We start from the raw sequence: 25,557 nt of genomic DNA, 5'->3' as shown, positions 1-25,557 counted from the left end.
ATCTGGGTGGCATCTCTGTGAAGCAGAATGTTGGAATAGACAGGTGAGGTTCTTTAATTCTAGCACAGAACATTGTGGTTCTTACAGGTTCTTGACATCACTTGGTGAGCTTAATGATTGAGTGAGCTTTGAACTAGTGACTTTACCAGTTTTTTTTGGGGGGGGAGGGAGGCTATAACTTCTAGCATCCCTCAGCCAGTGGTCATGCTGCCAGGGGATTCTGGAACTTGAAGTCCCAAAAATAATATTTCCATGGATTGTTCTATTCAGCCCTGTACAATTTTGCACAGTAACATCACCCTGGCTTGATAAATGTCCCCTCCCAACCCCATTACCCTGAATTCTAGAAGCTTCCTTTAAAAAGAAGAAAAGAAATGAATATGTTTTGAGAAGGCTGTAGATATTCGAGATTTCCACCTGATGTGCTTTCTTTCTTTCCTTCTGCAGCAGTGGAAACCCAGAGCACCAGCTCAGAGGAGATGGTACCCAGCTCCCCCTCTCCACCCCCACCTCCACGTGTCTACAAACCTTGTTTTGTCTGCAACGACAAGTCCTCCGGCTACCATTACGGGGTCAGCTCCTGTGAGGGCTGCAAGGTGAGTGACTGGGAGCTACTGCTGGGTTGGGTTCCTTGCTTTTCACCTTGCAAGCCAGATGGATGAGCAAGTGGAGGGGAGAAGAAAAGCTCTGCCCAACAGCTACCTGGTCCTCTGGCCTTTTCATGGCTCAGCTGTCCAGACTCCTGAGCTCATGAAGGCGTCATGCTTGCAACTGTTCCACCAGCAGGGTGTGGTTGGCTGCTTCACCCAGGCCTCCTTCCTCAGCAAAAGAATGTTGCAGCAGGGAATTCCAAGCCCCTGCGTGCCAAGACCCAAAACAGATTATGCAAGTGAGATGAAATGTGCAAAACAAGCATATGTGTCTTTTCAGTAGTGGAACCTGGGTTTTTGGTTGCATAAATTCTACCCACATTAAAATAAAAGAAACAACCCACAGAATATTCCATAATCGACTGGGAAAAGCAGTGGGGAAGATGTGGTCCTCCAGGTGTTGTTGGATAGGATTCCAACCCCCATGATCCCTCTATTTGATTGTACTGATGGAAGGTGACGGCTAATGAGAGTTGCAGTCCAGCAACATCCATCCATCCCTGCTGTAGTAAAGGAGTAGGAGTAGGAAGAGAGAGTCAAAGCAGGACTGCAGAAGGTGGGGTGCCCTTTTTTCTGATCTAGATGTCTTTTTCCATGACCATTTTAAGGAATGTTCCATGATCCACCTATGAGAAGGGCCTCAGATAGAAGCCACACAACCTTGCCATTGCTACATAGTTATCCACTTATTTATTTACGAGTTCCTTAAGGAAGCAGCAGGTAGAGGTCTCCAGTAACTTTCTACCAGGCTCTAGTCTCGAGCCTATAGATTCTGAAGAGCAACAGGCAGAAGGGAGAGGGAAGGTCATGGAGGCCCCAGGAATTTATTACCAGATTGGACCAATTCAGAGGCTTCATGCTTTCTGTAAGCAAAGTGCAGAATGGGAACATTCTGCATCTAAAAGGGGCTCCACTACTAGAATACACTGAGGGCCGTAACACACTGCCAAAATATGCCGGCTTCCCGGCAGCTTAGGGGCATAATGTATGCACGATGTATCCTCCATGCCAGCAGGAAGCCACTGTGAAGCTGCCCAGCTGTTTACATGGCACCAGCTTTTTTGTGCTCTGTGGCGAGGCGTTTAGACACTGCACACTGCAGGAGTCCCAAAAAGCTGTGGGGATGGCAGAACGGGCGCTTTTTTTCCAATGCAAAAAGGAGCAGCATTTTGATGATTCTTTTTGTGCCGGAAGAAAGCCAGATTGGGGCTGCAGAAAGTGGTTGTTGTGGCCCTGATCCAGCAGCACTCAAAGGGGCGGCGTCATGCTACCCCTTTGGGTCGGTCTGTTTCGGCCCTGAGTTGGGAAGGCATGGGATATAGCCATGACTTTAGGCAAGTGTAGGGAATTCATTTATTATATTATTTATATAATTATTTACACAGTGGGCCATTATATACAGTGACATAGTAAAATGGCGTCCCTTTATATAAAATGGCAAATCAAAGTTTGCTTTTTTGAATTTGTTTTTTAATATGTAAAACAAGTAACCTGAAAGTTCACATCATACCAAGATTAAATATAATTAAACTGTTGATAGAATTTAATTTAATTTTATATTTTATTTATTTATTTTATCCCGCCTTTCTCCCAAAGTGGGATCCAAGGTGGCTAAGAACACATATAAAACACATTAAAACAACAGTTAAAATCGTAGAATTAAAATAGGAAAAAATATTAAAAATTACACACATTCAATTTAAAACATACAAAGTTAAAAATAGTAATCTAAAACCAACCCCCTCATCCCCCAATAAAACCAAGTCTGCCAGATCTCAAAAGACCTGTTTAAACAAAAATGTCTTTGCCTGCCTGCAAAAGGCCAGCAGTGTTTAGGGTACTGAATTCCATAGTTTAATTATGTATTGTCCTAAATCTCTCCCATTCAGTTTCAATTTCTAGATTCAACTGCTGTGAGAGAGGAAGAAATTCTCAACTTTCTCTGCAATGCACTGTGAGGGGGCCAGCCTTTTTTCCCATGGAAGGGAGTTCTGGAGGGTAGGAGCAGCTACTGAGAAGGCTCTCTCTCGTGTCCTCACCTGGTGAACCTGGGATGGTGTTGGGACTTAGAGAAAGCCTTCTCCTGAGGATCTTAGGGCTCTAGGTGGTTCGTACGGGGAGATACAGTCTCTCAAATAGTCTGGACCTAAGCATAACTATTTAAAAGAAAAACAAACACATATACTCAGTTTGTGTGTTTATGTGCGTGCATGGTGCCTTCAACTCGCCTGTTGACTATTGCCAGCCCCATGAATTTCATAGAGTTTTCTTAGTCAAGGAATACACTGTGCTGGTTTTGCCAGTTCCTTCCTCTGAAATGCAGCCTGCACTACCTTGTATTAGTTGATGGTCTCCCACTGGAGTAGTAACTAGGACTGACTCTGCTTAGCTTCCGAGATCAAATGGGATCTGGTGACTTGAGGTAAACAGTGTGGTACATTATTAAAACTTCCCCTCTCCCCCTCTCAGAAGCTCATGGAAACAAAAAGGCACCAGTCTAATCTCTCTAGGAGGGGTGTTCCAGAGCATGGGAGCATCGATCAAGAAAGCCTTTTCCTGTTTTCCCACTAGATTACTGGTGAGGCTATGGGACAGAGTGAAGGACCTCCCCTGAACATGTGTGGGTCATAGCCTGGAGAAGCGACAGTTCAGATGTAATATGATAGCCCTGTTTAAATATTTGAAGGAATGTCATACTGAAGATGGAGCAAGTTGGTTTTGTGCAGCTCCAGAGAACAGGGCCCGGAACAATGGATTCAAACTACAGGAAAAAGAGATTCCACCTCAACATTAGGAAGAACTTCCTGACAGTAAGAGCTGTTTGACAGTGGAACATATTCCCCCAGATGCTCAAGCACTAAAAAATGATAATCCATCAGTACCAACCATGCTGGCTGGGATTGATGATAGTTGTAGTCAAACATGTTAGAGGCAGGGGAGTGTTTGGTGAAGTCTGTTGCAGCAACCCCAGTTCTTTTATTATTTTGTTTGTTTTTCTATTTCCCTTCAATTCATTTCTGATTTATGGGGATCCTATCAAGGGAATTTTTGACTTGACGATCAGTGGAGGGGCGACCCGCCATTGAGGTGAATAGGGCGTGCTCCTGCAGTGCATCCCATATGCTTGTGCGCAGGAGCCCATCCGACTCATTTCAATGGGGTTTGATTATCTTAGTCTCCTAACTTGCGAGGGGGGGCAGAACAGATCCCCCACAAATTAGGAGGGACAACTGTACTGTTTCTCTCCTTTAAAACGGAGAGAGTGTGACTTACCCAAGTGCACCCAGTGGATTTCCATGGTTGAGAGGGATTTGAGCTCTGGTTCAAAGAAGTAACTTCGCTAAGTTCTCCACTGAAGGACCAGTGGCCTGATTCTATATAAGGAGCTGTTCACAAGGGTATATACTCAGATGTACTTACATTCAAATAGTCATGATGTGTACTGCCATAGATCTTAAATGCTGGTAAGTCCTCAGGGCTATTAAAATGTCTCTCTCTATGTAGAGGTCTCAGAGGAGGACTGTGGATATTGCCTTATGCTGGCACCATTGTCATTAAGAGAGAAAAGAAACACCTTCATAGCTGAAGACTAAATTTCTCCTTTTAATTGGAAAGGAAGCATAGTTCTGGAAAAATTACTTTTGTTAACTCCAACTCCCAGAATCCTTCACAACAGTGTTGACTAGTGGATATTGGGAACTGGAGTCCAAAAATGGGAAAATGGGCTTTGAAAGCAGCATGTTTAGAATGACCAGGTAGGGACTTTCTTTTCTTTCTCACCCACCAGGTTGCCTCTCTTTTTCTCTCTTACTTGGTTTCTCTCTCTTTTCATGATCTTCCTTTAGGGTTTCTTTCGCCGAAGCATCCAGAAAAACATGGTGTACACCTGCCACCGTGACAAAAACTGTCAGATCAACAAGGTCACCCGCAACCGTTGCCAGTATTGCCGCCTGCAGAAGTGCTTTGAGGTTGGCATGTCCAAAGAAGGTGAGCTACTCCATTGGGACTTGGACACCAGATCCAGTTGGGAAGCAGATGCATGTGTAGGTCTTCCTGTGGTCCAAGGGAAAACCAGAGCCAGGATGGTCATCTCTACCTTTTAACTGAGGTGTCTACTGTTATGTTTTCCACAATGTGTCAGAGACACCATATGGAGCCTTGAACTGACATGAGTAGTACAAGAAAATGGGGCAGGGTATCACTGGGGGATATTAGGCGCTCTGGATGTTTTTGGACTGCAGTCCCCAAATGCCTTACCATTGGCTGTGCTGGCTGGAGCTTCTGGGAGATGAAGTCTAAAACATCTGGGTGAGGAGTGAATTGGCAGCAAATCGCACAGAAAAAGTAGAGGCTGTGGTAGTCTGGAAAGAGCTCTGAGGAAGAAACAAGTTGGAAGAAGCCCCTAAGAATGTAAAGGGACATGACATGATATGCTGTTGCTCAAAGCATTGTGAGAGTGTGGTGTAGATATGGAACATAGGATGCATTTACACTGTAGAAATAATGCAGTTTGACACCACTGTAAGTCCTGTAGCTCCATCCTGTGGAATCCTGGGATATGTAGCTTTACAAGGTCTTTAGCCTTTTCTGCCAAAGAGTGCTGATGCCACACAAAACTACAAACCCAAGGATTCTGTAGGATGGCAATTAAAGTGGGGTCAAACTGTATTATTTCTTCAGTGTAGCTACACCCATTGAGGCTGAAGAAAATTAAGGACAGCATTTAGAAGAGTCCTGCTGGATCAGGCCTAGGGCTTATCTAGTCCAGCATCCTGTTGCCACAATGGCTAGCCAGATATTCTAGGAAACCCACAAAAACGGGGAAAAGAGAATGCTGCAAAGCAGTGATTGTGAAAACCATAGAAGTGAGCAAATGAGATTGGAATGGGCTGAGAGCAAAAAGGAGGAAGTCGGGGAGAATGCTTTGGGGACTCTTCAGAAGAACCAATGTGTTCAGTCCCCATGCCCAGTTAGGGCATGTCTGCTTTGGAAATGTAAATCTACACAAAGGGACATTTTACACATGGTGCTTGTCCCACATTGCTTGGGCTGGGGGGGGGGGGGAGTTGAGTGGGGAGAAGGAGAACCATGTCAATATTCAGTCCTGGTGCCCCTGCATTCCTGTTTGGAGGAGCAGATTCGGTCTTTTTGCCAGGGGAAGGAAGAGCTTTTCTGTCCCTTTAAGAGTGCTGTCAGCTGCCTGGCCTTTTCAGAGACGGAGTGCCTCTCAGCGGCTGTTGCTTTTACTCCCAACTGCTTAGGCATGTCTTTGCGCTGGCCTGGGCCAAGGCTCACATTAATCACCATCTCTTTAAGAGCCCCTAATTAGGGATGTCTATGTCTCAAAACCTGGCAATTTATTTCCAAGGGCCTGTCACTTTTAACAGAGAGGAGGGGGGAGGAGGATGAGGCCAGTGGATATGTGGCTATGGGGGTGGAAGAATGTTATCCCAATGGGTTGTCACTACAGAGACAGGAAACGGGCAGCCGAAGGGGATTTGGGCAGGCAGAGCTCCTCTTCTCATCCCTTCTGTATCCCATCTAGACATAAATGGGATTTGAAGACTGAGGTGCGTGGAGGGGATTTCAGGATCCATTGCGGGGAAACTGTGGCATTGGAGAGATGGGTAGTTTGCTCAGTCAGCTTAGTACCTTGCCTAAAAGCTTGCTCTATGGAGTTATTCAAACATTGAAAATAACCCAAGTAGAATCTGGGTTGACTCTTTGTTGTCTAATTAAGGGTTGTTGTTTTTTGTGGGGAAGGGCCAAAAAACCCACTTAACTTGGGATAATCAATCTTGGGTTTCCCCCCCTGAGTTTTCCTAAAAGATTCTCATTCTCAGCTTTATGAATATCTGTTGCGAAATAGACATGGCATAAACCAGGATAAAACTCTGCATGCCTTGAATGGGTTTTGAGTACATCCGTATCATTGACTCCATCTTTATTCAAGTGGTGTCATGTGTGAGCAACTGAACTTGCAGAGATGCATATAGATGCAGTTCCATAGTGTGAACAATAAACCCGGAATGTGTGAGTGAGATTATTCACATAGTCATGCTAAAAAACAACAATGTGTGAATAACCCTATGTCTTTTTTACTGTCTACCTTTTTATAAAACAAAGAAGCTAGCTATCTTTTTGCCGTGGTTATCTTTCCGTTTAGCCAGTGTGTTGTGCGATCTCACTCTTCTGTATTATCCATTCTCTGGAGTGCTGCATGGTTTGGCTGGCAGTCGCCCCCCCCATCCCACCCCCACCAGCATTGTGCTGACTGTGGCTATAACTGTATATCCTGCCGATTGGCGTATCCTGTTCCCAGATCCCTGGCGCTTTATCCTGGGGTGAACAGGAAGGGCAGCCTGGGAAGGCTCAGGCTGAAGAGAGTGCACACGCAACCCCGGGGCCAGGCCGCCCGATAAAGGAGGGGAATGCTGGCAGGGTTTGTGGTGGAGGGATGGGGGATACTGAACCCCTGATGGGGGGGAAGGAGGGTATAAAGCATCTCTCCCTATAAACACATGCCAACCAAAGAGAAACTCCTTTTGAGGAATCAGTGCAGCCATCTCGCCCAGATTCCTTGCCTGGAGGGCACTGTGACGCTGGTTTCTTGTTTTCAGACATCTGGAACTAGTTGTTCAAGCAATGCAGCTGCTTTCTTTGCTGTAGCATACTGCGGTCTGCCTGATATGGGAGGTACTGGATAGTCCTGCCTTGTGCCTCAAGCATTTGTGTTTTATTTTTTAAAAAAAAACTTTTATTTTAAATTGTAGCTTCCATAATCCCCCAGCAAGAATGGGACAGTGGTTATGCAGGCCCGAGGAGCTGAGTCCAAAGCAGTAATGTTTCCAGTCCAGAGAATGTAAAGGGCTTTCCTTCTATGACCACATGAAGAAGACTGCATCTTCTAAACCAGGAATGAAAATTGTATAGCCCTCCAGGGGTTGATGGATTGCAGCTCCCAGCATTCCTTACTATTGGCTACCCTGGCTAGGGCTGATGAGAGTTAGTCCAAGAAAGAAAGAATCTAACCCAAAGGGAACAAATTTAAGGTTGGTCCCTGGCAAACTGGGGATGGGGACGACAGCCCCCCACATCAGACTGAGAAACCCTGCTGTAGATTAGGGATGTACTTCAGAATTACTGAAGTAGTTTGGAGTCTCTGCTGCATCCCTAAACATGAACTGAAAAGCCAGAGACATGAGAAGCATGATTTTGGTTTCTGAGGGATTTACTCACAGGCAAGTGTGCATAGGATTCCATCTTTATACATAGCACTTCAGTATAAATTATTCTTTAACCACTTGAATGATAACAGCTAAAACATATTGAACATCTTAAAGAATAAGTAGGTAATCTTAATGCTGGTCCTTAATCCATAGTCGTAATTGGTGATAGATTAAAAATTGCCACTCTGTAAGAGCATCCACCTTCTCTCTGTGCCCAGAATACCTTTTTAGTGTTCCTTAACTCAGCTGATTGAATGTAAAATCACATTATTAACATTTACAAAAGGCTACTGCTGCTTCTCCCAACCTGCCTGCCAGACATATTGTCTAGGGATAATGGGAATTACAGTCAGCACATCTGGAGATTCGTCACATTCTGTGGTGGCTGATAATGAATCTACACTATGTTGTTTGGGCTAAATGTCTAGAAAAAGTCATTAATATGGAATTTGGCTGTGTGTGGTTTTTTAACACACATGTTTGAACAAAATTAGTGTTATTGATGGCAATTTCCATCAGTTTTTCATTTACACAGTACACAGTCTGCTCTTAGTCCCTGGTAGTCCCTCTCATTGATGTTTATCACACTATACTCTTAAAGTGCTACTATTCCACTTTGACTGCTCTAGCTGCCTCCTGTTGCATTCTGGTATTTGCAGTTTTAAGGAGGGGTATTTAGAATTCTCAGGCAGAGAACTTCTCTGCCTGAGAATTCTAAATACCCCTCCTTAAAACTGCAAATCCCAGAATGCAACAGGAGGCAGCTAGAGGAGTCAAAGTGGAATAGTAGCACTTTAAGAGTATAGTGTGATAAACATCAGTCTCCCTCTAGATAAAGTATTAACTGGAGTCATGTCTCATAGAGGTCTGAAATCAGTAGGGGCAAAATAAGAGGTTCATTTAATCTATACCCCACTTTTCTTCCACTATAGATATGAACATTGGAAATACCCAAATGCCAGGGTCCCCCTCCAGTTACTGAGCAAGCCCAGACCCTCCTTGACTTCAGCAATATGCCTGCATTATGGGCCTTCAGACCACTGTCAAGGGACATTGTTACAACAGATGAGTAAAACAAATAAATGAAGAACAGCTTTCTACTGTAAGAGCTGTCCAACCGTGGAACAGACTGTCTTGGAGGGTGCAAAACTCTCCATCTTTGTCTTTAAATAGAGGTGGGATGAGTGCCTTTCAGGAGCGCTTAAGTTGTGTGTTCCTACATGGCAGGAGGTTAAACTAGATGGTCCTTGTGGTCCCATCCAACTCTTAAATTCTGTGTTTCTATGAAACACACACTCTATAGCTAAAAGGAGCTGAGCAGGCTTCCAGGCTCCCATTACCCTAGATCAGTGCTACTCAAAAGCAGTAGGAGTTTATCAGACAAGGGAAATTGGAAGTATAATCCAATGGCAATCTGAGTGCAATCATGAGGTTTCACGTTATTGCATGATAGACTGCCACATGCAAATTCGGGCAATGGCATGCTATTTTTGGGCAATGGGGAGCCAGTTTGAATGAAATGAGCATTCACATAATTTTGCTAAACTAGCGAATTTACGTGAATGTGTTCTGGCCCCACTTTCTTTTCATTCAAAATTAAGAGAAATTCCTAATGTGTGATAAACTCCGTAGTCTCTGGACTGGTGCTGGTACCTGACTTGTACTCATTCCTAAGCCATTGATGGCCAGACCCTGGTAAGTTTCCAGGAAAGAAAGAAAGAATCTAACGCAATGGGCACAAATTTAAGATTGATACCTGGCAAATTGGGGGTGGGGATGACAGTCCCCCACATCAGACTGAGAAGCCCTGCTCTAGATTAGGGATGTAATTCTTCAATAAAATTGTTTCTGAAGGTAGCAATGAGTCATTTCAGCAATTTTCATCCTGTTGTGAGTCTTTGAAACCCATGCAATTTTAAAAGACTATTCACAGTTTGGGACTTATTGGCACAAAATTCACACATGGTTGTTTTACACAGGAAACAGCATTGTCTGTGTGCAAAATAATATTTTAACCCAGAAATATTAATTTCTGTTCAGAAAATGCTGTGTTCTGCTCAGAAAATACTATTTTCTATGCAGATCAACCTGTGTGAAGTTTATGCAGAATAAATCCCGAATCACAGCATTAGTTCAGAAAACAGCATTTTCAGTGCAGAAATTATTATTTCTGTATTGATTTTTGTCAATCCAGGATTCTTCTCATGAGCGTTTCTCAACACTCAAAAAACATTTTCAACCATTTTTCAAATATTCTTTCCCTCCCTACTTTAGATGTCCTCTCTTCATCTTTGTAGAGGTGAAGAAATCTGCTCATTCCAGAAACTGTCAGACGAAAAAGACAAGATGGGCACTATTACTGAACCTTTTTGCCATCAGAGCTTTGTTGTTGTTGTGTGCCGTCAAGCTGTTTCTAACTTATAGTGAGCCTAAGGACAACCTGTCATGGCCTTTTCATAGCAAAATTTGTTTAGAGGATGTTAGTCTTGCCCAGGGTCATCCAATAGGTTTCCATGGTCAAGCAGGGATTTTAATCTTGGTGTCCTAGAGTCCTTGTTGAACACTAAAACTATTGCACTACACTGACCATCACAGCCTATAGCAGCAGAATTTGTAAGCATTACTTTTAGCTAACTCCCAGAATTCCCCAGTAGCGTGGGTAGTTGCTGTGTTGTCAGGGGGGTTCTGGAAGTTGTCATACAAAAGGTAATTCCCAGTCCCTGTTTGTACAGCAGGCTTGTATATTTCGTGACCTTGCACACCTAAAGCAATCCATTGGACATGTGTTGCTGCAACCAGTCAGGGGCTCAGAAAATCTTGTTTCTTCCTCCTGCTCAGCTGCCCAAAGGGAGTATTGGAAGAGGTTGACAGGGATCTTGGCCTTTTCACAGGAAAAACTCTGTGCTTGGTTATTGTTATTCCCCAAGGAAAAGGAAACAGTACCTGTTGGCTTGAGTGAGCTGTAGCCACCCACCTCCCCTTCCACCATTACCACCACCCTCCCAAGCCTGCCCAGCAGCTCTTCAGCTCTCTATCCGGCTGTCTTGGTTGTCCCTTCCTGTTTGTCTCTGGCTCAGCCCTGTGCTCAGAACTATTTCATGACAAATATCCCATGGTATATTTTGGATTGGGGAATTTGCTGCACAATCTGTGGGGCAGAGTGATAGCAGAGTGGTGCATATTTCAGATTGGGGAGTTTGCTGCACAGCCTATGGGGCAGAGTGATTTTTGGATTTGGGATGGATGGCTTCCTCCTGGTTACAGACAAAAAGTACCTAGGCCAAACAATAATAAAACATGTCAGCATGCATGTGGAACAAATGGATGATTTCTCTATTGACAAAGGTGTGGGTAAGGGAGAAGCTGCACTTGCTGAAATTGTCCCTGCTGAGCATCTGTTAAAGGCACAGATGCAAGTGTCGGGCAACACTGAGATGGATGATGTTGTGACATGAGAGGCAGCAACTCAGTAGTAAAGAGCATCTTTCACTTGGAGAAAGTTGCAGGTTCAAGTCCCTAGCATTTTTTGCTCAAAGAATCTCTGGTAGTGGTAGTAGTGAGGAGAAAGATGATTCCATGCTTGCACCCCTGGGGAGGTACAGTCAGTCCAAGTAGACAGTATTGGATTAGAGTATTTTGGCCTCCCAGATGTTGATGGATAGTGAGTCCCATCAACTCTAGACAGTATAGTCAATGGTGAAAAAAATTGGGAGTTGCAGTCCAACAACATCTGGTGATACAGTTTCCACCTCTCGGTTAGATGGAGAATAACTTTGACCTGATGTCAAAGGGACTACTAAATCCCATTTAGTGGTGATTCACCCACTTCCTTATCTCTGCCTACAGAGGCCAGAACTTGAAAAAGTTACAATTTTTAGACTAAAATTTTCAGAGCCAGCCAGCCAGCCATGGCTAAAATGGTTTTTCTTCAAGTTCTGACCTTCCAGACCCACCCCAGTGCTTTCCATAGCTGCTGGTAGCCCAATTTCTGTAGCCATTCCTTAACTTTTCCTTATAGTGGAGCAACCATGCAGCTGAGCTTGGAATACTGGTGGCCTCAAGGAGGCCAGGGAGAGTTGAGATGCCTGAGAAGCTCTTGAAACAAGCTTTTTAGGCTCAGTGTGGCCCCTGGGCTACATGTGTTAAAGATCAGGGCTTTAGGCCAGAGCATGTAGTGGCCCTCCAGATGTTGTTGGACTGTAGTTTCCACTAGCTCTCCAGCTTGCCACTATGCTGTCCAGAAATGATTTGGCAAGAATGTATATCTGGATGCACCACCTCAACCTCATCTCCAGAGCTTTGCCCCGCCCCGCCCCGCCCCGCCCCAAATGAATCCCTGGACTTCTTTTTAAAGTGTTGATATGATCAGGGACAGAAGAGGTTGCCAGTCGGGTTCCAGGGTCCTGTCACAGCTCTTTCCCCTCACTTTGCCCCTCTCTGCTTTCAGCTGTAAGGAATGATCGCAACAAGAAGAAAAAAGATGTGAAAGAGGAGGTGGTGGTGGATAGCTATGAAATGACACCTGAGCTAGAAGAGCTCATTCAGAAGGTCAGCAAAGCTCATCAGGAGACCTTCCCTTCCCTCTGCCAATTAGGCAAATACACCACGGTAAGGGGGCATGCACTTTCCCTGGTTTATACGTAATCCCTATGGAAAATAATAAGAGCTGAGCTTGGTAAAGTTACCCGTTTTCAATATTTTTGAACTACACTTAACAAAGGGTACTTGTTATACCTATAAAATAACTTCACTACCATGTGGGAGCAGAGTTACATTATGGGTGTCACAAACAATGTTTTCTAGTTCCTTTTAAAAGTTACTGTTAAAGGATGTTTTTAGAAGCATTGTGGCAATAACTTTCCAAGTTTAATGTTGTTTTGTTACCAACCCTAACCCTTTTTAAAACTGTAACACAGAAAAGGATAACGTACTGACTTAACTTTTACTCGTAATGAGTAGTGGCAACAAATTATTTTCTAAAATACTGCAAAAGGTAATAGAATCTTACTGCTTTTTAGAATATCTTTTCAAGCTTTGTCTATATTGTTTGGTCTAAAATGGAAATGAAAGTTTATAATGCCTTGCAGCCAGAGGCGGGAGTTAGAGAAACATACAAACTGAGGGGAGGCTGGACTTCTCCTAACACTAAAAATGCTGCTATACTGAAGCATTAGGACAGTTTGACATCACCTTCACTGTCATAGCTCCATCCTGTGCTATCCTGGGATTTGTAGTTTGCTGTTTGTAGTTTGCTGTGGCACGAGAGCTCTCTGGAAGCAAAGGCTTAATATCTCACAGTACTACAAATCCCAGAATTCTATAGCATTGAGTCATGGCAGTTAAATTGGTGTCAAACTGCATTAGTTGTGCAGTGTAGATACAGCCCTAATAGTGGTTTGAGCATTATCTCTGAATGTAGTCACTGTTCATGTGTTATGTGCTTTATGAATTTTGTCATTGCACTGACTTTGCATTATATTCTCTGGTTTATTCTTTCCATTTGAGGTAAAATGGTTTTTCTTTCTCTCCAGTTATATAAAATCAAGTACCCTGCAATTTTAAAAAAATGGTTTAAAAGTTGAAAACTTTAATAAAGGCAGAGCCAGAGTTCAAATTGGGAGAACTAAAAAAGATAACCCTATCTCTTAATTGTATGACTCTGTAGATGTTGTAGGGTTGTAGTTCCTAGCATTCCTTGATATTGGCTATGCTGGCTAGTGGTGCAGGGCTTTGCAGTCCCAACAACATCTGGGGGCTTCATGATTCTCACCCTTGTTCTGCGTAATGATTGTTTCAAGGGGCAGCATGTTAAGCCACTGAGATGTAATAGAATATTATATTCTGGCTGAGGACATCCTGAGTCTGACCTTTCTTGTAGGGCTGATGTTAGAATAAAGTGGGTGGAGGACCTGTATATGTCAAGTTGAGCTCACTGGAGGAAATGTGAGGCTAAATGTAATTTTAAAAATAGTAAAATAAAGCTTACTGTCCAAGGGTACCAGCTTTTCCTATTAAGACACTAGGGAAAGTGACAGAACATAGTATCAAATTGAAGCCATACAGGCTGTTAGAGACACATATTAAACCATTTTATCAAAATGGGTTGTGTGGACTTACTTTGAATCAATACTTTCCTTGGGATGTGGGATTATCTTGATGTCTAGGTTTTCAGCTGGTACCCTGAGATGTCTAGATAGCCATGTTCTCACTGAAAGTGAGCTGCACCTGTAGTACCATCACTATTTTGTGCTTCTGGTTATTTAGGAGGGTGTTTTTTTTTTAAGACAAAGATGGATAGAGAAAATGGGAAGGAGGGGAGAAAATAGTACTAAGAGAGGATAAAGATATCTATACACAGTAGTAGTAGTAGTAATGATAATGATAATGGATTGCACCTTTCAGAGGTGGAACTAAAAATGGAAAGTTTAAAGACTACTGACCAGTTTTAAACTGATTTTTAAAATAATTTTAATACACAATGTAATTTACCATCCAAATAATATACAATCAAAGATAAGGAAACCAAAGCAGAAAAAAGGAGAAAGAAGAGAAAAAGATAAGGAAAAGGGGGAGAAATAAAAGAAAGAGTGGGGGGGGGGGGGAGAGAAGAGTGAGAAAGCAAAAAAGACCTGAGATAAACTAATATACAGCAGAGCATGCCAATCCTGACTATAGTGCAAAGAAAAATAAAAAATATTATTCTACCATAACAGATCCAACTAAATAAGCCTACTAAAATTACTAATAACCTTAGCCACAGATTATTACATCACTAGATTTCTTATTGCTCAAAATGTCCATAAACGTTTTACAATCTTTCAAAAAGTCTTCAATTGACTTATCCTTGAAAACTCACATTATTTTGGCCATTTTAGCTGACTCAGACACCTTAACAACTCATTTTTCCATCATCAGCGCTTCAGTCCATTTCCAGATTTGAGCAAACAATATTCTTGCTGCTGTTATCTTACATTGAAGAAGTGATCCATGTTTGTTCTCCAGTTTTTTTAAATCTATCTTTCCCAACAGAAAACATTTCTGATGGCATTGCAGAATCTAGCTTTAAAGACTACTGTCTAGTTTTACTCTTGGCACCAGCCACAACCAGCAGCTTTACTGTAAGGGACCAAAAAAAAAAAAAAAGGGGGGGGTGACTGCTGGTGAGAGGCAGGCAATGCAGCAACACCCTTTGGTCCCTCTCTAATGGGGTGCATGTGCTCACATGCATAAAGTGAGAAGGATGATGATGTGAGAGTAGCAGCAATTGTACCTGATATCTTATCCTTTCTGCATCCCATCCAGAACTCTAGTGCGGATCACAGGGTGCAGCTGGACCTGGGGCTATGGGACAAATTCAGTGAACTGGCCACCAAGTGCATCATCAAGATTGTGGAATTTGCCAAGCGTCTGCCAGGGTTCACCAGCCTCAGTATTGCTGACCAAATCACCTTGCTCAAGGCAGCCTGCCTTGACATCCTGGTGAGGGACTGAGCTGCAGCAGCCAGTTGGTGCTGGGGATGAAAAGTGGGGTGGGTGGGTAGGATGCCTGTATACACCTGTTGGGGATGTGGGTAGAGATTTGCATTTACAAGGGGCTGTTGTGGAGTCTGAAACCTAAACAGCAGTTACAAAAATAAAAATAGAATCCAAGGGACTTGATTTTTCCAAAATGTCAAGTCTATGCATAGACTTGAAAAGTGTGGGGTGGGGGGAGAGCCATACAAGGAGTTGCAAAGCCTCATCCTTTGCCATTTCATCTCTGCTGCTTGGCTGCTGATGTTTCACCAGCCATTTTCCAAATTCTTCCAAGACTACTGTGGTAGGGTTAAATGGCAGAACATAATTGAAAGGCTGTAATTTGGGTACTAGCTCCTGTCTCTATGCAAAGTCACAGAGCACATGATGCAGCCTTTCATGCAGGCCCACTTTCAGTAAATCTGTCTCCTCCCACAACACCCTTTTTGACCATTTTCTCTATCCCTCCCATCCCCAGATGCTCCGTATTTGCACTCGCTACACTCCAGAGCAGGACACTATGACTTTCTCAGATGGGCTTACCCTGAACCGCACACAGATGCACAATGCTGGATTTGGGCCCCTCACAGACTTGGTCTTTGCCTTTGCTGGGCAATTGCTGCCTCTTGAGATGGATGATACCGAAACAGGCCTGCTCAGTGCAATCTGCCTCATCTGCGGAGGTAATGCTGACCTTGTTGCACACTCTGCAACCTTTATGTTTAGCTGGAGATAAAGGTCACAACATTATCTCTTTGAGAATAGGTCTCTGATCGTTGCAGACAGAGTGCTTTGCAAGCATAATTTATCGGGCTGTTTCTGGAAGCAGGTAAGTGTGCTGGCTATGGCTACTTTCTTTTGCCAAGGTGTAGGCAAGAAGTATTAGACAACTCCCATATCCCTTAGGTCCAGTCATGCTGGAGGAGGATGGGAATTACAGTGTATCACTTCCAGATGGTGGGGAAAAACTGCTCTAAGATCAGTGCTATTCAGAAGTGGTATAAGAGGTCCAACCTCTATATACAATATTGGCTGCTGCTCTCTGAAGAGTTTCCAAGAAAGAAGGGAACCATTGTAGCCAATGGGCAGAAATATGGTGTAGGTTGCGAGTTCAATACCAGACAAGGGCTGAAGCTTGACTCAGGCTTGCATCCTTTCAAGGTCACTAAAATAAGTATCCCAATTGTTGGGAGCAATTAGCTTACACTTTGTAAACCGCTTAGGGGGAGTGCTTAAGTGCACTGATAAGCAGTATAGAAATGTACTTGCTATTTCTATTGCTATGGCAAATGGGGGGGGGGGGCTCTGCTCATCACTCACATCATGTAGCTTAAGAATTACTGTGCTATATGCTACAGTAGAAAGAGAGGAGAGAAGGTATAATTTTAATTTTGCTAGTTGTTTGTGTGGCAGCTAACAAGGCCAATGCAATTTTAGGCTGCATCAATAGAAGTATAGTGTCTAGATCAAGGGAAGTAATAGTAACACTATTCTGCTCTGCTCAGGCCCCACCTGGAATATTGTGTCCAGTTCTGGGCACCACAGTTTAAAAAGAATGTTGACAAGCTGGATCATGTCCAGAGGAGGGTGACCAAAATGGTGAAGGGTCTGGAAACCATGCCCTATGAGGAACGACTTAGGGAGCTGGGGATGTTTAGCCTGGAGAAGAGAAGGCTAAGAGGTGATATCATAGCCTGTTTAAATATTTGAAGGGATGTCATATTGAGGAGGGAGCAAGCTTGTCTTCTGCTGCTCCAGCAACTAGGACCCAGAGCAATGGATGCAAGCTACAGGAAAAGAGATTCCACCTCAACATTAGGAGGAACTTCCCGACAGTAAGGGCTGTCCAACAGTGGAACACACTCCTTCGGAGATTGGTGGAATATCCTTCCTTGGAGGTCATTAAACAGAGGCTGGATGGCCATCTGTCGGGTATGCTTTGATTTAGATTTCCTGCATGGCAGGGAGTTGGATTGGATGGCCCTTGTAGTCTCTTCCAACTCTATTATTCTATGATTCTATTGCCATTACACTCAGTGGTATATGGGAATTATGATTTATAAGTAACATTAGTACAAAAAGCATTATGAAGGATTTTATAAAGTATGGTATGGGAGGAGGTCAATGTGTGTGGTGGGGTGGCACCGTGAGTTACTGCACTGGGTGATGCCAACTTTAGTGATGCCACTGCCAATCTCTATGATGCTGTAATTTACTTCTGGTGAAAGGATATGGTTTTTTATTTTTTTTTACATTTCCTACCCCACATTTCTTTGAAAGAATGAAGGCATCCTACAAAAGCAGCAGAACAAACACAAACCAACTGACAAGCAGTGCTCCATGGCTTTCTCTTCTCCACAGATCGAATGGACCTAGAAGAGCCAGAAAAAGTGGACAAGCTGCAGGAGCCATTGCTAGAAGCATTGAAGATCTATGCTCGTCGACGTCGGCCCAACAAGCCTTACATGTTCCCTCGCATGCTGATGAAAATCACTGACCTGCGAGGAATCAGCACCAAAGGTGAGCACAAAGTTGTTGAGGCAATTTCCACAGACAGGCATGCAGGCAGGTTTATTGAGCATTATGCTCATGAGGTCGATATATGCCATTTTCTCTGAGCACCTGACATCCTGTGGAGGAAGCCCTAATGGCCATCCAGTGATAAAGATCAGTCTGAATCTATCCAAGCTTCTAAAATTAAAATGTTGAATCATTTGTAGTGGCTTTTGTGTCTGAAATCCATCACTCCCATGGGAGGTGTTGGAGCTTATCAGTGAAATTAAGTCTGATCCTAGATCAGGTTCCTGGTCCAACCTGACCCCCTCAGTTCTGCTTTACCAAACAGCAAATGCTTCTATTAATGGAGGCCCATTCTGTTGAGCAGGATACAGCATACTGATGCTCCCCCTCATCCATTGTTCTCCAGTGTGACAATTGAAAGTAGGATTGCTGTCACAATGTCTCCTTGCACTGAAGATCACTGGAAGGAAGGGGTTGGAAATGTCATTATGTTGTGCTTGGATTGAAAGGACAGCAGACCTCCATTTCTTGCAGCATCAGGTGACCTGTAACACAGGATTGGGTGTACTTTTACAATTGTGACCATAGTGCCATGATTGTGAATACATAGAGATTATGGATACCAATGTTACAAATTGGTAACTCTAAATCATGCATCTGTAATTATGACAGTGAATTCTAGCCAATGTTTTCTAAACAGGCACACCTCACAATGTGCTTAATTAGAACCAAAGGCCCGGCACACACCAAGTTGCCCACTGGAACTGCACTGTTTTTTGTGGAGATGCAGGAGGAAGGATGGGAATGTTTCTGGTGGCCACAGAAATGATGGCTTGGAGAGGCTGCATGTGATCCATAGGCCATGTGCCCCCCCCCACCTCTGCATGAGCAGTAGGCTTCTCCTGGATTCAGTGCAAAGGCTCCTGTCATGTGCTTGCAGCACTGTCCCTGAGCTGGCTCTTAATGAAGCCTGCAGCACAGCTGTTCTTGTGTGCTTTCCTGCTTGGGTAACTCACAACTCCTGATGACTACCTTTGCCTTCATCTCCCCTGGTGCAACAGGTGCTGAACGAGCCATCACACTGAAGATGGAAATCCCTGGCCCCATGCCACCACTCATCCGAGAAATGCTGGAGAATCCTGAGATGTTTGAAGATGAGCTGTCACAGCCCCCACCATTAGCCGAACCCCCCAACACCGAGGAGAGTCCAGCTGACACCAAGAGCCAAGAGGAGGCCCCCTAGCATCTCCAGAGACACAGAATCTAAGTGGGGAAAGGCCATTGGGGTGATGGGGAGGGGAATGGAACCCCTTTTACATTGTATATCCTCCATTCTTCCCACTGCCTCTTTTCTCCAGGACTCTTTTTAAAATATATATATATATATATATTAAAAAAATGCTTGCCTTTCCTGCTCCTGGTCCATCCGCCAGAGCTAGGTGTAATGGCAACATGCAAGACCAACTAGGAGGTGCCATGTTCCCCTCTCTGCTATGTTTGTTGACATGTGGGGAGAGGTGGCTGTATGCCTCTTGCCTTAACCCATTTTTCTGTATGGGGCCTTGGACATATATTCTGAAGCCTTTGCCTCCGTCCCTCCCAAACCCTGAAGCTTTGCCAAAGTCTGCCTGATTGCCTGTCCGACAGAGTCGGGGTGTCTCAAGCCAAATATTTAGGACATGACAAGTCCCCAAGGGGCTTAAGACTCTGAGAACCCTTCCTTTTGAAATGGGCTAAGCTCCAAATGTGCAATTCCCCTGGACTTCTCATCCCTGAGGGGGAAAAAGGGAGAGGGGCACCTCAAGAGCTGATAGAGGGCTCAAGAGCTGCAACACATCTGGGCCCTCTTGCAATGGTTCATACCTCCTGCCCTGTCTGGAGGTCAGCTCTACCCTTCCACCTCCCAAGCCAAGAACTCCAAGCATCTGGGATACTATTTATTCACATTTCTGAAGACGAGAGGGATGCCCTTCATCTGCCAACACCACCAGCATACCCCACCACGAACCCACTGCACACCTGGGGAACTTGGACCAATGACCATGGGGTTATGGGGAGAGTGAAGTCAGGAGGACTTCCAACACAGCACATCCCTGTTGGTGGGCTTCTTTGGGTGCCTGTGGGGTTAATATCCATCTCTTATGGATTCCAATGGGATGTGGATTTTGTGTGTGTGTGTGTGTGTGTGTGTGTGTGTGTGAGAGAGAGAGAGAGAGAGAGAGAGAGATTGGGGGAGAGAGAGAAGGGGAAATGTGTGTGAGAGAGGAAGGTGCATTTTGAGGGTGGGGGGAAAGGGTTTTTGTTTTTGTTTAAGCTGTATAAATTGCTAATGTTTTATTGTTTGAGGCAAAGATCAATCCCATAGTGGGGTTTTGAGGTGGAGTGGGGCTGGTGGTCCTTTCACTGCTCCCCCATTCCCAAGGCAAAAGGGGTATCAGGTTGGGGTGGGGGGAAACACTGTATCTGTTTTGCTTGGGATGCTTTTGACCCTGGTGCTAAGAATTCTGGGAGACAGACCCCAAAGGACACTAGATACCAAAGATATTGAGAATATGGTGGAGGTTAGGAGTGCAGAGTGGCAGACTTAGTTTTACAGTGCTGTCCTACAGGAGGTCTCCCTTGGAACACCCCACACAATGAGAAGCCAACTATCCTCCACAAAAGCTGTATGGAGGGTGTGGCATTGGAGCATGGCTTCCTCAACTGGTCTTTAACTCTGCTTCTCCAGCACTTTGATGGAGGGGGAAAGGGGGACTAATTACGCAGTAGGGAGTTGGTTCAGCTTCCCATCCACTCTTCAATCTTTCTCCTCCCTGCCCACCACCAATAAATAAATAAGGAGACGTGCTTTGCTCCATCACTGCATCTCCAGTGGACCAAATAAAGAGAAAAGCCAATGCTCTTTCTTATTGCTAGAGGACAGAGGTCTGGCTGAAAGACTTGGTGGTTTCACTCTGTTTCGAGTAATATGAAATGAATGAAACCCGGACACTACAAGGGGATGGATCTGTCCTCACATCATTGCCCTTTGCTGATGTTTCACCAAGAGCAGTTGCTATTCCATCTCCTCCTGCTGAATCTTAAGCAGGGAAGGAAAGCAGGCAGCCTGGGCAGCCCCTTTGTTTGCAGGACTTTGTGTCCTCATTGGGGATGCTCCCTGGCTCTCTTCCAACTGGGTGCCTTTTGGATGCTTCTGCTGGGCCTTAGGGTGAGAGCTGAAGGTTGTGCTGGCCATGATTCCTAAGCTCTCACACTAAGGCCCAGTAGAACCATCCAAAAGGCACTCAGTTGGAAGAAAGCTAGGGTACTCCCTCAATGATGACACAATAATGTCTTGCAGACACCTGGGAGGGTTTCTTCCTTTGCCTTTGTTGACGCCAGGGAATGGGGAGCATGGTGGGCCTCTTCCTCCAAGGGAAGTAGGTCATGGTGGGAAACTGTACCCCAAGGAACAGGAGCTCTGCTGAACTAGTTCAGTTTCTCCCCCAGATGTTTTAAAGCTGCCACATTGAAATAAGTAAATACCTTAGGCCTTAAAAACAGTGTCTGTTTGCTGGGGAGGGGGAAGGTGCAGGATGAAAAAGAGGGTAAAGCCCTTCTGTGATGTTTACAGACCAATGTTCCATGGTATTTTAGAGTGGTCTCTCCTCCCCTGCGCTCCCAGCTGTGCCGCAGAAGAGGGGGCTTTTCTATTTTTGCAAAATAAAGTCATGGAAACTGAAACACTTTTGGGGTAAGTCTGTTTGTCTCTCTGCTGGTACACACATTGTTTTCACATGGAAGTAATTAAGAATTCATGAGCAGGAAGCCACCAGATATTTTGAACTATCCCTACCATCATCCCCAGCCAATGAGGCACATGCCAATCCCAGAGGGGCCTTTCATAGATTTGCCCCCATATAGTTCAGAGGAAGGTGATGGCAAATCACCTCTTGAATAAACCTTGCCTAAGAAAACCCTATGAAATTCATGGGATTGCTATAAATTGATAGGCAACTTGAAGGCGTATACATATACACTGAGTTGAGTTCTTGTCTGTGCTGAATTATACTATCAGCTTATTTTTACTATCAGTTTAGTTCTATCTATATTGCTGTGTATGTTGCCCTTTCCAAGTGATCGTTGTTGTTAACTGCCTTCGCGTCAATGTCAACTCATAGGCAACCCTATGGATGAGACATCTCCAGGCCCTCCTGTCCTCTACTGCTCTGCCCAGCTCCTGTAAACTCATATTTGTGGTCTCTTTAATGAAGTCCATCTGTGGCCTTCCTCTCTTTCTACATCCCTCCACCTTTCCTAACATTATTGTCTTTTCCAACAATTCATGCCTTCTCATGATGTGTCCAAAGTATGACAGTCTAAGTCTTGTCATCTTGGCTTCTTGGGACATTTCTGGCTTGATCTGCTCTAGGACCCATCTGTTTGTCCTTTTGGCTGTCCATGGAATTCTCAGCACTCTTCTCCAGAACCACATCTCAAATGAGTTGATTTTCCTCCTATCATCTTTCTTGACTGTCCAGCTTCTCACATCCATACAATAGGGCATACAATGGCTTGTATGATTTTTATTTTTATGCTGAGTTGTATGTCTTTGCATTTTAGGATCTTTTCTAGTTCTTTCATAGCCATCCTCCCCATTTTTAATCTTCTGATTTCCTGGCTGCATCCCCGTTCTGATAAATGTTTGATTCCAGATATGAGAACTCTTACTGTTTCTATTTCCTTGTTGTCTGCTTTGAATGTGTGTAAGTTTTCTGTGATCATTATTTTTGTTTTCTTTATGATCAACAGTAAGCCTGCCTTTGCACTTCCTTCTTTGATCTTCCTTAGTACAGGTAGTTGTTCTAGGTCTGTGAGGTTCTCTGCTAGTATTATGGTGTTGTCAGCATATCTCAGATTGTTGATATTTCTTCCTCTTCCAAGTCCAAGCCTGCTTTTCTTACGATATGTTCTGCATATAAGTTGAATAGATAGGGTGATAGGATGCAGCCTTGTTTGACTCTTTTGCCAATTGGGAACCATTCTGTTTCTCTTTGTTCTGTTTCTGACAAGAATCTCTTGTCGTGAGTAAAGATTCATCATCAGGACTATCAGATGTGTTGGAATTCCCATGTCTTTAAGGGCGTTCCATAGCCTTTCATGATCTATGCAGTCAAAGGCTTTGCTATAGTCTACAAAGCACATGCTGGTTTTCTTTTGGTAGTCTCTGCTACGCTCTGTTAGCCATCGTATATTTGCAGTGTGATCCCTGGTGCCTCTTCCTTTCCTAACCCTACTTGGACCTTTGGGATTTCTCTCTCCATGTATGGTTGTAGCCTATGCTACAGAATTTTGAGCATGATTTTGCTTGCATGGGAGATTAGTGCTATGGTCCTATAGTTGCTGCAGTCTCTTGTGTCTCCTTTTTTGTGATGGGGATGTATATTGATCACTTCCAATCTGTTGGCCATCATTTTATTTTCCATATCTGTTGACATATGTTGGTTAGTACTAGAGTTAACTCTTTCAATGTGGATTCAGCAGTTCTATCGGAATATCATCTTTTCCTGGAGTCTTGTTTTTTGCCATTTCCTTTATTGCAGCTTCCACCTCAGTTTTTAGAATTTGGGGTTCATCTTCATATAGCTCTTCGTTCCATATGTCCTTCATGTTATCATCTTTTATATAACTCTTCTGTGTATTGCATCCATCATCTTTTTATTCCTTCCTGGTCTTGAATTATGTTATTTTTATTGTCATAGAGCATTCTGGTCCTTGGTTTGAAGTTTATATCTCATCCTATCCCAATCTACTAGTTGTTGGTGGGGTGTGGGGGTGGGATTGAACTATCGTTTCCATTATCCCTGTCTTGCACGTGATACCTGAGGATAATGGGAATTGTCGGTTGTGGAGGAGGAGCACAGTTCTGAGAATTTGCCTTCAGAACAGAAGCAGTTCTGTCACCTGCTAGAGCAACAGGGAAACCAAAGAGTTTTCCTCAGTCTGCCAAATGAGATGAAATTATAATGATGCTTTTAAGTTTTGCTATACAGTGGTCCCTCCACATTTGCTGGGATTAGGGCACAGGACCCCCATGGATGTGGAAAAACCACAAATAAAAAAACACTACCCAAGAGAACACCTCTGTAGGAATTTCCAGGTCCTCCAGTGTAATTCTATGGTCAACATCTGCCAGACGTTGATCATAAAACCATGCTGGAGGACCTACAAATGCCTAGAGAAGTGTTTTCTCTTGGGACGTCTAGGTTCTCCAACACAGCTCTATGGTAAACTTCCAATAGAATTGTGCTGGAGGACTTAGAGATTAGAGAACATATTAATCAAAACCACAAATAATCAAATCTGCAGAAGTGGAGGGCCAAGTATATATTTTGTAAGACATTAGAAGAATGAGGAAGCAAAGAAGAAATAAGAAAGGGTGGATTCTTGTATTTTATAGATCTGTTCATTCAAGGAGTCTAAAATTTAACTCATATACACATCCAAGGTTAAAGGTTACATTTCATTTAGTGTGGAATCTTTTGCTAGAGCTCAGTATGTTTTAACAGGCAGAGGTAAGTACTGCTCCCAGATAAATTATACATAGGATTATAGTCATGTTGAGTGGTTGCTTTTGGATGCACAGGATTATGATGAGCTTCTGCACATCAGAATTTGCCACTGTGCCACTGGGAAATATAGTTCAAAACATGAATTTGAAGGCTTTCATGGCCAGCACCCAGTTTTTTGTGGGTTTTTCTGTGCTATGAGTCCATGTTCTAGAAGAGTTTTTTCTTGACATTTCACCAACAGCTGCCAGCCACAACTGCTGGTGAAACATCAAGAAAAAACTCTTCTAGAACATGGCCTCATAGCCTGAAACCCCCCCCCCCCCCAAGATAGTTCAAAACCATGGTTGGAGAATACCAAGTACTGTAATTCAAAAAGAATGGTGCAAATGTAAAGCTGTACTCAGTTTTGCACTATTCTTTCTTAATCATCCTATAGAGATCTTTCCCTCCCTCCACATGGGAATCATAAAAGGAGTAAATGTAATAACACAAAGCATTGGCAAAGTATTTTAAAAAACTTTTAAATTATTTCACATATATTAATCTTCACATTTTTGTAAGGTATAAAACAACAAACCCGTAAGGGAATCTTACTGTTTATATATTGCAGAAAAGAGTTGGGAGGGGATTGGTGGTAGAAGAAAGCTATAGCCATAGCATGAATTAACAGGAGAGGAGAGATTCAAACTGAGTTCACCAAATCTTACCTGCGCTGTATGAATGTATGTAAGGACAGTCAGCCCTCTATATCCATGGGTTTTTTAATCCATGGATTCAAACACCCACAGTTTGAAAGTATTTTAAGTGTATAAATTCCACAAAGCAAACCATCATTTTGCCATTTTATATAAGGGTCACAATTTGACTATGCCATTGTATTTAATGGGATTTGAGCATCCACGGTTTTTGTTATCCAAAGGGAGTCCTGGAACCAACCCCCAGTGGATAGCAAGGGCCCACTGTATCTCCTAGTTTGCAAACATCAATATGCATACAACCTCATGCACCATGCAGTACCACTGCAATTGTGGTGGCAAGTTTGATATTGGTAGTAGGGGCAAATGCAAGAGCAGTATAGCATGCATAGTTGTG

General features: G+C 43.6%; 1 protein-coding gene across 7 annotated transcripts in view; it reads left to right on the top strand.

Annotated features, from left to right (window-relative positions):
* The window catches only part of LOC149322705 (retinoic acid receptor gamma), a 99,224-nt gene extending 77,587 nt beyond the window's left edge, over positions 1-21,637 (top strand). For 5 of the 7 annotated variants that reach the window (XM_089481749.1, XM_089481759.1, XM_089481755.1 and 2 more), the window contains 7 exons: positions 448-596; positions 4,496-4,637; positions 12,327-12,487; positions 15,182-15,358; positions 15,873-16,077; positions 17,756-17,914; positions 18,976-21,637. In XM_089481749.1, the coding sequence (XP_089337875.1) occupies positions 448-596; positions 4,496-4,637; positions 12,327-12,487; positions 15,182-15,358; positions 15,873-16,077; positions 17,756-17,914; positions 18,976-19,157 (1,175 nt within the window). In that variant the 3' untranslated portion in view covers positions 19,158-21,637. Of the gene's footprint in view, positions 1-447; positions 597-3,251; positions 3,271-3,319; positions 3,461-4,495; positions 4,638-12,326; positions 12,488-15,181; positions 15,359-15,872; positions 16,078-17,755; positions 17,915-18,975 lie in introns of those variants that run through there. The other 2 variants (XM_089481796.1, XM_089481787.1) reach the window with 2 other exon arrangements.
* Positions 21,638-25,557: the final 3,920 nt, after the last annotated feature.

Source organism: Sceloporus occidentalis, unplaced genomic scaffold (assembly GCF_023333645.1).
Source record: "Sceloporus occidentalis isolate IW3139 unplaced genomic scaffold, rSceOcc1.0.p SCAF_1, whole genome shotgun sequence".
NCBI lineage: Eukaryota > Metazoa > Chordata > Lepidosauria > Squamata > Phrynosomatidae > Sceloporus > Sceloporus occidentalis.
The sequence above is the reverse complement of the archived record's forward strand: the minus strand, read 5'-3'. Positions and strand labels throughout refer to the sequence as shown.